The 11,929-nt window shown below is 49.3% G+C and overlaps 1 protein-coding gene across 1 annotated transcript; it reads left to right on the top strand.

Annotated features, from left to right (window-relative positions):
- Nucleotides 1-7,511: 7,511 nt before the first annotated feature.
- On the top strand, nt 7,512-8,761 carry CUNH10orf95 (chromosome unknown C10orf95 homolog). Its single transcript, XM_035028041.1, has 2 exons — nt 7,512-8,273; nt 8,404-8,761. Exon 1 carries the CDS (start codon nt 7,585-7,587, stop codon nt 8,242-8,244), a length of 660 nt encoding a protein of 219 aa, XP_034883932.1. The 5' UTR covers nt 7,512-7,584; the 3' UTR covers nt 8,245-8,273; nt 8,404-8,761.
- Nucleotides 8,762-11,929: the final 3,168 nt, after the last annotated feature.

Below are 11,929 nucleotides of genomic sequence, written 5' to 3'. Positions count from 1 at the left end.
TGCGCCTGCGCGCGCCCCGCCGGCGGCTTCCCTAGCCTCTCCCTCCGCCCCCAGCCGGCGATTGGCTCCGCGCGGCTCCCGGGACCGCGCCCCGGCAGGTGCCGGCGCCCGAGGCTGCCGCAGCCATATTTGTCATGGGCGCATGCCCTTAGGGACCGAAAAGAAAACGTGGACGCTGGCAAGAAGAGAGCAGTGGCCTGGATTCCTGACGATTCACCTCCTCTCTTTCACCTTTATAGGTGCTTAAAGTCAATTTCTGTTCAAATCAGTAAGACTTTCTAAGCTCTCCCCCCTCTCTCCCGGTCCTTCCTTAGTATTAATTGGCAGAATGAAGAGAGCACAGCACCTTCTTACAAGCCATGTGGTCTGACTAGATGCACAGCTAGGCGGATGAGGAGATGACAGTGGCACAACCTGGGACTCCCTGATGCTGGATTGTGAGCCCCTCAAGAGTGGACAGCCCCAGTTTAATGTGTGGGCACCAGGGCTCAGGCCACAGCGCCAGGCCCTGAGAGAGCCACCATGCAGCCCACCCTCCTCGAATTAAAAATAAGAATAATAAAGTAAAAGGGGTACTGAGCTCTCACTAGATGCCCTGTACTGTGTTAAACACTCTGCATCCATTATCTTGTTGAGTCCTCACATCATCCCTCGGAGGCAGGTGCTGTTATCCCCATTTTACAGAAGAGGAAACAGGTTTAGAGAGATTCAATGACTTTCCTACAAGCAAGAGGCCCAGACTAGCTGGAACCCAGCTCTTCTGCCTCTCAGAACAGTCTTTCTTCTTCCTACCCCTGCCCAGGGCCTCAAAGTCAAGTTTTGTTTTGCTCAGTACAGTCTGGTAAGGATGTCCCATGTCTTTTCACAATAGGCCTGTATGGCTGGTTAGTTTTCCAGGCAATCAAACAGCACACACTTCAGGCCTACAGTTTTTCTACCTTATGATATGGGGCAATGATCATGGGGGGAACCTGGGTTCCGGGAGACCTGGGGCCCAGTCCCCTAGCTCCACTTCTTTGTTAAGGGACCCTCCTGGGGTGCCTGGGTGGCTCAGTTGTTAAGCGTCTGTCTTCGGCTCAGGTCATGATCCGGGGGTCCTGGGATCGAGCCCCGCATTGGGCTCCCTGCTCCGCGGGGAGCCTGCTTCTCCCTCTCCAACTCCCCCTGCTTGTGTTCCCTCTCTCTCTCTGTCAAATAAATAAATAAATAAATAATCTTTTAAAAAGGGGGGGGACCCTCCTTTTGTGAGCCTCTGTTTTATGCCTTAGAGGGATTTTGTAGCCATTAAGTGGGTAATGGGAGTGTAAGAATTTTGCCAGCTTTTGGTCATTATGCTTTTGTTGATGGTTGTCAACAGAAAAATCATCCTCTTCCTCCTGCCTGACAACCTGGCAAAGGGCCCACCCACAGCAAATGGTCCAACACTAGAGCCCTGGTATTCAGGGGTTAGAGTCTGTCCAACCAGTTCCTGTGGAGCCCCAGCAGTCCCATGAACTTTGCTCCCAGCATCCACCACTCACCAATCTCATTTCTCCCCAATCCTGTCCCTTCAGACCCTCTTCTTACCTCCTACGTCCCCTCGAAGCAACATACATCATTTCTCTTCTAGACTTCAAGCAATTTCTGGAACCCCCTCCTGCTCTAGGAAGCCCTCATGACTAAAAAGAAGGTGACCATTATTCTCCCATCCCAACCCCTTTCTCCCATCTGTGTTTTCCTGGCTGAGAATACAAGGCTGGAAACCTAGCATTCAACATGGTGTCTGGCACACTAGGGCCTCCATAAATTGACTAAAGGAGTTCCCCCTGCCTTTCCATTTTTGACCAGCATGTGCCTTTGTTGCAAAGCAACCCTGACTCTTTACTTAGTCCTCCAGTCCAGTGGGAGAACAGGGGAATGGAAAGGGCTACCGAGGGGCCAGAAATGAATGTGACCCATTGGAAAAAATTTGGCCCTTATGTTGCACTTAATGTCTCATGGTTACACTGAGGCTCCTCATCCCTCTGATTTTTTTTTATTAAAAGATTTTATTTATTTATTTATTTATTTGACAGAAAGCACGAAAGAGCACAATCAGGGGGAGCAGCAGAGGGAGAGGGAGAAGCAGCTCCCCACCGAGCAGGGAGTCCAAAGTGGGGCTCAATCCCAAGGACTGTGGGATCATGACCTGAGCCCAAGGCAGACGCTCAACCGAGACACCCAGGTACCCCCTCATCCCTCTAATTTTATAAACAATGTAACCAGTTAACCTCTTGTATCAGCACCAGGACTAGGCCTTGTGATTATCTCCAATTTCCCTTCCTGGTTGCCAGCCACAGAGCTAACTGGGAAGGGACATAGGATGCAACTGGGGGATAATATCATCTGCCTGACTTCTTGAGTCATACCAGAATCCCTGAATTGTGGGACAAATAGATACATAAACAGTCTCTCTCCTTGAAATTCTCTCCTCCCTTGGCTTCTGACCTCTCTGATATAGGTTTCATCATGTTCTCCTCCCAACAACTCCTCCTCAGTCCCCTTCACTAGGGCACTTTTTTCCCAGGGGCTTTCTAAAATCAGAGGGCAGGTCACCCAAGTTTCCATTTTCTTTTTTTTTTTAAGATTTTATTTGAGAGAGAGAGAGAGAGAGAGTACACGAGCCGGGGGGAAGAAGGGGAGGAACAGAGGGTGAGGGAGAAGCAGACTCCCCCCTGAGCAGGGAGCCTGATGGATGCAGGGCTCGATCCTGGGACTCCAGGATCATGACCTGAGCCAAAGGCAAATGCTACCAACTGAGCCACCCAGGCAACCCTCCCCCCCGCCTCCCCCGCCTCCAAGCTTCCATTTTCAAAACTCTTTTCATTTATTCACTCAAACTTGCCAGGCCATAGGCTATCTGGGGTAAAAGGGACTTCAAACACAAGATTGCTGCCTTCACAAGGTGTAAGTAGAACCCAACAAATTGGCAGCCATGACGACAGTGAGGCGCGGGCCAGGTAGCAGCTATTCCAGTCCTTCACCTACTGCTTTTCCCTTCATGACTACCCCACCTCCCATCTCCAGCCTGAAGATAAAACCACATGCCGGACAGCTCCCCAAATGAACTCCCTGACTGCACCATTTCCTCAACTTCCAATCGCCCACAAGGGTTTTTTTTTCTTTTCCAGGCTTGCCTCGACTACCCACCCAGGAAACTAAGTCAAAAACATGTGCATCCACCTTTATGCTACCCTCTTCACCCAGGCAATTATATGGGGTCAACTCTAGATGAATCTGCTCCCATCTCTTTTCCATCTCCAGCTCCTGTTTTGGTTGTCAGTTTTCCTGGGCTAGTGTGAGAACCTCCTCCAAGACTAGCTTCCAGCCTCTCTCTCACCAATCTATCCTCCACTTTGCCAACAGGAGAGCCTCTGATCATGGGGTTCACAGATCAAAAACTATGCAGGTTGTTGCATTTTGAAAATTTTCATTAAATGCTGGGGAAAACACTCAGTGTTATCGGCGATGCAAACAACAGAAGACTCCACTCCACAGTGCAATAACCCAAACTTTTAATTTTCTAAGGACTTAGATGATGGTGCTTTGTAATTAAAAATAAAAGTCTATTTCATTGTCTTCTGTAGTTAAATTTATATGAAGTAAACACAACTGGTGTGTGAAAAGAAAAGAGTCCACTCAAACCAGATTAAGCAAGAAAGGAATTTATTGGGGGGGGGATGGGAGGAGGCATTGGAGGAAGGTAGTCGAAAGGTAAAGTTCCAGAAGTACTAGGTATGTAATGTACATGAGGATTATAAACACTGCTGTATGCTGCATGGTATATCTGAAAGTTAAGAGAGTAGATCCTAAGAGTTCTCATCACATGTGAAAAAACCTTTTTTTATCTATAAGATGATGGGTATTGACTAAACTTAATGTGATAATCATTGTACAATATACGTTAAGTCAAATCATTTGCTGTATACCTTACACCTATACCGTGGTGTATGTCAATTATATCTCAATAAAACTGGAAGGGAAAAAAGGAATTTATTGGCTCATGTAACTTTAAAGTCCAGGATTCAAATGATGTCATCGGGACTTAATTTCTCTTTCTGTCTCTTGGTTCCACTTCTTCTGTGGCTCCATGCTCAGACAGGCCTTCACCTCTCCACCCAGACTGCATTCCTTCAGATTTCTGTCCAGGGGAAAGAGAGCACTTCCCTCCACCCCAAGAGAACAAAGTCCTGGGCCTGGTTTCCACTGATCAATTGAGTCACCTGGCTACCCTCAACCAATTCTTATGGCCAGAGGGATGGCAGTGCGATTGATCTAGCCATAAATCACCCCTAACTTTAAGGATAGAATAGAGCCAACTCCCCCAGAACCACTTTATTGAGTAGATAAGGTATGGGACCTCAAAAATCTAGAAGCTGTTACTGGAATCAGGATGAATGTTGAGAAACTCAGTTTGGTCCTTATTTTTCCCATTTTACCTGAACCACCACCAGACCAGCAGAGGTCTTCAGCAAGCATGTACGGACTAATTATTAAAATACAGGCTTCTCGGGGTGCCTGGGTGGCTCAGTCGTTAAGCGTCTGCCTTCGCGTCTGCCTTCGGCTCAGGTCATGATTCCAGGTCCTGGGATCGAGCCCCGCATCGGGCTCCCTGCTCCGCGGGAAGCCTGCTTCTCCCTCTCCCACTCCCCCTGCTTGTGTTCCCTCTTCGCTGTCTCTCTCTCTCTCTGTCAAATAAATAAATAAAATCTTTAAAAAATAAATAAATAAATAAATAAATAAAATAAAATACAGGCTTCTCGGGCGCCTGGGTGGCTCAGTTGGTTAAGCGACTGCCTTCGGCTCAGGTCATGATCCTGGAGTCCCTGGATCGAGTCCCGCATCGGGCTCCCTGCTCGGTGGGGAGTCTGCTTCTCCCTCTGACCCTCCCCCCTCTCATGTGCTCTCTCTCATTCTCTCTCTCTCAAATAAATAAATAAAATCTTTAAATAAATAAATAAATAAAATAAAATAAAATACAGGCTTCTCACCGTCCCAGTCTCCAACTTGAGCTTGGTCTCACACTCTCCCCACCTCCCACCCAGGTGTGACCAGATCCCCATGTGGGAGCAGGTGGAGAAAGGGGCCAGTCCCATAGGGCCCATGATTGAGCTCCAGGCCTGGGTGAGGTCAGTCTATAGGTAGTCTTGGACATTCCTCAAGTGCTGAGATTTGGAGAGGGCAAAGTTATAAATAGGAATGGGGAGGTATATTAACTTCCTATTGGCACTGTAACAAATCACCAAAATCTTAGCGGCTTAAAACAATACAAATTTATTATCTTAGAGTTTTGGAGGTTAGAAGTCTGCCTCACTAACTAAAATCAAGGTGCTGACAGAACTGTGTTCCTTTCTGGAGGCTCTAGGGAAGAATCCATTTCCTTGTCTTTTTCAGCTCCCAAAGGCTGCCTGCATTCCTTAGCTCATGACCCCCTTACATCTTCAAAGCCAGCAATGGCTGATTCACTCTCATATAACATCACTCTGACTCTTCCGCCTCCCTCTTCCACATTAAAGGACACCTGTGATTACACTGGATCTATCTGGATAATCCAGGATAATCTCCTTTTAAGGACAGCTAATTCACAAACTTAATACCATCGACAACCTTAATTCCCCCTTGCCATGTAACATAACATATTGGCAGGTTTGCAGGGATTAGGTTGTGGACATCTTGGCAGTGAAGGCCTCTCCCAACAAAGGCCACTGTGTCTTGGGACTAGTTCCTAGAGTGCACAGAGGGTGAGGCTCCCTTCTTGGAGCTCTGGGGTAGGGAGTGTTAGGTAGATACCCAGTTCCAGTATCTATTCACCAGGCCAATGGCCCAAAACTTGGGAGAGCAGCTCAGTCAGGAATATAAAAGTGTGACATCATCAAGGTGAGTGTAGAACTTCTCAGAGGGTAGCTGGCCTTTGTGAGACACTGAGAACTTAGAGGAGAACCTGTGGGGGTTACTGGGGATGCTGCCTGAGTCAAGAGAAGAGGAAGAAGGAAAGTATGATGGCCCAGCAGCTCAGCAGCTGGGAGAGGGTATCAGTTTTAAGTATCCAGCAACTACCACCCACCCCACTGGGGAAGAAAGAGGTGGAGGACTGTGGCTTGCAGCCAGAGGGGACTGGAGCTTAGAGAGGGCTTTACACCACCTGGATGAAGCAATCTTCACCCAAGTAGCTTCTGGGCTTTGGCCTTAGTTGGACTGGGTTCAAATCCCACTGGGCTACCTAGACTGTATAAACCTGGGAAAGTGTCCTAACTTCTCTGAGCCTCTGGTTCCTTATCAATTAAGTGAAAATGATATTACCATGTTCTTCACATGGCTATTAAGAATTAGTTCTTGGGGCGCCTGGGTGGCTCAGGCGTTAAGCGGCTGCCTTTGGCTCAGGTCATGATCCCAGGGTCCTGGGATCGAGCCCCGCATCGGGCTCCCTGCTCAGCAGGAAGCCTGCTTCTCCCTCTCCCATTCCTCCTGCTTGTGTTCCCTCTCTCGCTATGTCTCTCTCTGTCATATAAATAAATAAAATCTTAAAAAAAAAAAAAAGAATTAGTTCTTATGTAACATTCTAGAGGGGAGGATTGGAGACAGTGTGAAAGAAGTCCCAGCATGGATTGGCTATAAAGCTAATTACCAATCACGATTCTTGAGACAGACATGGGGTTGAATTTTGCTCTTACCATAACTAGCTGTGTGAGTCTGGGCAATACACTTTAACCTACATAGCCTACAACACTGGAAATGTTTCCTAGTCATAGAATACATTTACTACCAAATTTGAGGCAAGCTGCTTCCTCCTACGTAAAGTGGGGAAAATATTAGTACCTCCTTCCTAGGGTTGATGTAAACTTAGATACTCATAAGCAACTTGATTCAGTACCTGGTGTAGGAGCTTCACTCAAATGTTAGGATAACTCGACCCATTTGGAAGGGCTGGGAGGATGGAGTGTGGGGAATAGGTGGCTAACTGATTGGAAAGAGCACCAAGATATTCTCAGTGATGTAGGAGTGAGGACATCCCTGAGCACAGGCCTCACCGTCCAGGGCCGGCAGGTACAACCAGCAGGCTCACCCGGTGTAGATATAGGCTGGCTGGCTTCTGGCCAGCAAAATGTGTTTCCCTTTGCCTGGAAACCAAGAGGTGTGGCTGAGGCAGGGCATGGAGGGGAGCAGAGCCACTAAAAAGTGGTGGAGAGGAGCCTGCTCTGGACTTCTCTGGCTCCCCCAAATGCTGGGGACCAACTCCCCCTGGGTTGAAGGAGACGAGTGCGGAGCCACCTGGGAAGAACACTTCACGAGCGAAGGCTTGAAAAGGTCTTGGGTCCTTACTGCTTACTGAGAGTCTGAGGCTCGACTCAGCCCTGGGACAAGAGGTGAGATGGAAGCTGAATGCCTTAGGAAGAGTTCCCCCAAACCATCAGGTACTGCACGTGGGCTCCTGCTGTGAGCCAGAGCCCTGGGTTACCAAGCCCCAGGGATGGGTGGTGGAGACAGAACAAAGGGTATCCACACACACCCCCACCGCAGGTTTGGACCAGGCCCCAGTAAAAATGCCCGCCGCCTGAGCTTCAGACCATGTATTCGTACAGCTGCCTGGCATCCGGGGAGGGCGCCTGGCCTCCGCTGCAGCCCCTAACCTACACCTACCTGCCCGGCTCTCTGCTGCTGCTCCCCATCCACGCCCACAGCTTCTGCAGTCGGCCCCCCAGCCTCACCGCGGGCGAGTGGCCGGCTCCGCGGGAATACCACTGCTTCCATGGCTCAGGCGCGCCCCTGGCGGCAGCGCTGCCCTCGTGGGCCTTCCCGCAGGCCTACGCCGCGGCCCTGTACCCGCCTTTCCCGGCGCCCGGCTACCTGGGGCCATCGCTACAAGGGCCCGCGGCAGAAGGGACGGCGGCTGCTCACCGCGGGGCGCCGTGGCCCGAGGGCGGCACCCTGCAGACCGAGCTGCGCTGGGGCCACGTGCACCGCGCGCACGGCCCGCGCCTCGAGCTGCCGGACGTGGTGCGCCGGGAGCTGCGGCGTGTGTACGGCACGTACCCGCGCACCGACGTGCGCGTCACCTACCGCGGCGGCCAGTTCCTGCTTCAGGGCGCGCCGCACGTCCCGGAACCCGAGTACCGTGTGCAGAGGCGTGTGCTGCGGCCGCCTGCCAGCAGCGACAGCGGCGACAGCAGCCCGGCCACGGAAGCGGCGGAGCGTGGCCGCCGGAGGAAGAGGAAAGGCCCGAGCTGAGGACGCCGCAGGGCCCGGCGGCCGGCCCGGTGAGCACGCGCGCGGCTCTCCTCCCCTGCGCTCGCCGCCTTCAGCCCGCCACGAGGGAGACCTCCGCGGTGCGCCGGCGCTGGGTGCACCTGTCACCTCGCTTTTTTTTTTTTTTTTTTTTTAAACCAAGCCTGCACGCCGCCCACCTGCTGCACTTCTCTGATTTCTCTCGCGTTATTGCTGGATAGCGGGGGAAGGGCGAGAAGAGATCAAGAACATCTCCGGGTGGATGTCCTGTTTCTCTTCCCTCCCACTCGGCCTTGGGAAACCTGGGTGTGCGGCGGGAAGAAGGGCGTGGACCCTTTGTTTCGTCTCTCCCTCCTCTTCCCGATCTTAGAAGACTGCCCTGCACCAAGCCCCTACTTTCCCTTTTTCCTCTCCTTCGTCTAACAGAGCTTCCCGAATTGCCCAAGTTCCTCCCCAAGCCCAGGGCCCACCTATCCGCAGGTTGTAGTAAAAAGTAAATAAATGAGTGAAGTCAAGTGTATGCTGCGAGATCGCTTTTCTGTTTGGGGTGGGTGGGGGTGTTCCTCATCTCTGTAACGTGAGCCTTACTCCCCTGCTCGGGAAGAGCCAGTGTGCCTCCTCACGGGTGGGGCCGAGCTCCCTGCTTCAGCAGCTCTTCTCCAGTGTGCAGGACCATAGGCTTCTTAGGCCCGGCAGCTCACCATCCGCCGAGAGAGTCTGAGGGCCTAAGCTCTTTTGTTGAAGCGTGGGTGGTAGGCGTGGCTGAGGAAGGAATGTCTAAGACATAGATTTAGGGCTACCACTGACATTTCTAGTCGTGTAACTGGGCTTTCCGAGCCTCAGTTTCTTCATTTGTAAAAGAAGCATAAAATCAACCCAGCCTACCGGGAAAATGCACTAGGGTTGAAATTTCAGATGAATGTCACTTCTTGTCTCCTTACTACCAGTCTTTAACAGGCTGAATTTGCAGTATTCCAGGAGTTTGCTGGAGGGTTAGGCCACACATCCAATTTTAACTATAGGTCTGGCAGGACTCCAGATCTGATACCCATGCTGTACAAATATGGCTCCTTGTGGAATTGTTTTTACTGAATTTCCACTTGTTGGATGGCCAACAGCTGCCTGGGTATACAGGTATGTTACTGAAGCCTGTACACCACTGGACTGAATACTGCTGTATTTATGAACCTCATGGAAGGGCTCTCAAGCCTCACCACTTGGGAAGAGTTTTTCTCCTTATGAGTGGTTTAATTTTGGAAGCACCAAGGATCTCATAACTGATCATATTTTTCTTTTTGCCCTGGCTTCTAGGGAGCTCAGGGCCAAATTTGCTTAGTATCTTTTGTGTAAAGCCTGGATCCTGAACGGTCACCCCTAGTTTCATCTTATTTTCCTCTCCTTTTTTTTTTTTTCCCTTAAATTACAAAGACACAGGGAGGTGGTGTAGTGTAATGGGTCTGCTATGTGACCTTAGGTAAATTGCATAATGTCCCTGAATCAATTTCTTCATTGCAAATGGGGGTGATAGTATTAGGACCTCTATCTCATGAGGTTATTGAGAAGATGCCTTGAAATGCTGCACACAAAATGTTTACCACAGTGCCTGGCATGTACTAAGTGATCAAATGTTAGTGTTCGTTTTGAAAAATATAGTTTGTTGGGGGTGCCTGGGTGTTTCAGTTGAGTGTCCTACTCTTGATTTTAGCTCAGGTCATGGTCTTGGGGTTGGGGTCGGGGGTCCTGAGATCTCTCCACACTCAGCAGGGAGTCTGCTTCTCTCCCTCTCTTCCCCTCCCTCTGCCCCTCCCCCCTTCTCTCTCTCAAATAAATAAATTTTAAAGATTTTTAAAAATATTTATTTGACAGACAGAGACAGCAATAGAGGGAACACAAACAGTGGGAGTGGGAGAAAGAGAAGCAGGCTCCCCGCCAAGCAGGAACCTGATGCGGGGCTCGATCCCAGGACCCTGGGACCATGACCTGAGCCAAAGGCAGACACTCAACAACTGAGCCACCCAGGTGCCCCTCAAATAAATAAATCTAAAAAAATAAAAAATATAATTTGCTACATAGAAATATATAAAATAGGAAGTTAAGGTCTTTTTAATATCCTTATTCCCAAATAATTGGTAGGGTCCAAGCTGTTATTTTTCCTATATTTTTTCTGTGCACATAATATTAATTACCTAAAAGGAATTAACACTGTTTTACCTGTTAATATTTTACTGTAAGTATATTGTGGACATCATTCTGTGCCAGTGCACATGGAGCTACCTCATTCTTCAACAACCACCCAATATTCTATAGCATTTGGATTCTTTCCAGTTTTTAGCTGTTAAAAGTCTATCCAACAATTTCTTGAACTGTTCTAGGCCCTGGGGATACAGTAATGAATGAGACAGCCATGGCAGTTTCTGCCCTTATGGAGCTTGCATTTTAGGGGAAGAAATGGGGATGGGACACCATGCAAACAGATAAAGGCAAATTGTTATAAATATTACAGCAGGAATGAGAGGCTGAGATAGGAAAGACAAGTGCAGTAGTGGAACTTAGAATAAGGTAAACAGGGAAGCTTTCTGAGGAGGTGACATTTAAATTGAGAGCTAAAGAATGTGACAAAGCTAGCCATGCAAAGAGAAGGGTGAGAAGCCAGGCAGAGAGCTGGTGGGTGCAAAAGCCCCAAGGAATGAAAGTTATCTTCATTCCCTCAGCAGCCATTTGAGAATCCACAATACACCAGGCAAGTATTCTAGGGACTGGGGTTACAGGAGAGAGCCAAAAAAGTCCCTCAGGGAGCTTACTTTAGAGGTGGAACCCAGAGAAACAGAGACTGACAACAAGCAACTGGTGAACATATGACATAATGTCAGATAGTTATTAAGTGATGGGGTGCTGTTTTCAATAGGATAGCCAGGGAAGGCTTCCCCAAAGAGGTGATTCTTGAGTGGAGACCTACTAAAGACCTTCACAAGCCATTTGAATACCTGGGGGAGAAAAGCAGGTACAACAACCCTGTGGCTGGAGTATCCTTGTCCTGTGATCGAGCAAGAAAGTGGGAGCTAATGGGGTTAGGGATGAAGCCAGATCCCGTGGTGCCTTGAAGCCATGTTGAGAATTTTGGATTTTATTCTTAGTGGGCGGAGTGTTACAAGCAGGAGAGAATGTGATTGGATTTTTTTAAATTATTCTTTTTTTTTTTTTTTAAGATTTTATTTATTTAGGGGCGCCTGGGTGGCTCAGTCGTTAAGCGTCTGCCTTCAGCTCAGGTCATGATCCCAGGGTCCTGGGATCGAGCCCCACATCGGGCTCTCTGCTCTGTGGGAAGCCTGCTCTCCCTCTCCCACTCCCCCTGCTTGTGTCCCTCTCTCGCTGTGTCTCTCTCTGTCAAATAAACAAATAAATAAAATCTTAAAAAAAAAAGATTTTATTTATCTATTAGAGCATGAGTAGGGGGGATGGAGGCAGGTAGAGGGAGAAGCAGGTTCCCCACTGAGCAGGGAGCCCCATATGGGGCTCAATTCCAGGACCTGGAGATCATGACCTGAGCCAAAGGCAGATGCTTAACTGACTGAGCCACCCAGGTGTCCCTTTTTTAATTGTTCTGGATGTTGTGTGGAAAAGAGACTGTAGAGCGGCCATTGTGTAAACAGGGAGACCAGTTGGGAGGCTTTTAAAGTAATACAGGCAA

Source organism: Mirounga leonina, unplaced genomic scaffold, assembly GCF_011800145.1.
Source record: "Mirounga leonina isolate KUSES-001 unplaced genomic scaffold, KU_Mleo_1.0 Mir_114, whole genome shotgun sequence".
Lineage (NCBI taxonomy): Eukaryota > Metazoa > Chordata > Mammalia > Carnivora > Phocidae > Mirounga > Mirounga leonina.
This window is presented reverse-complemented; position numbering and strand designations above follow the sequence as displayed.

Excerpts from the sequence above, each read along its gene's own strand:
- CUNH10orf95 (XM_035028041.1), top strand. The coding sequence starts at position 7,585 with ATGTATTCGTACAGCTGCCTGGCATCCGGGGAGGGCGCCTGGCCTCCG.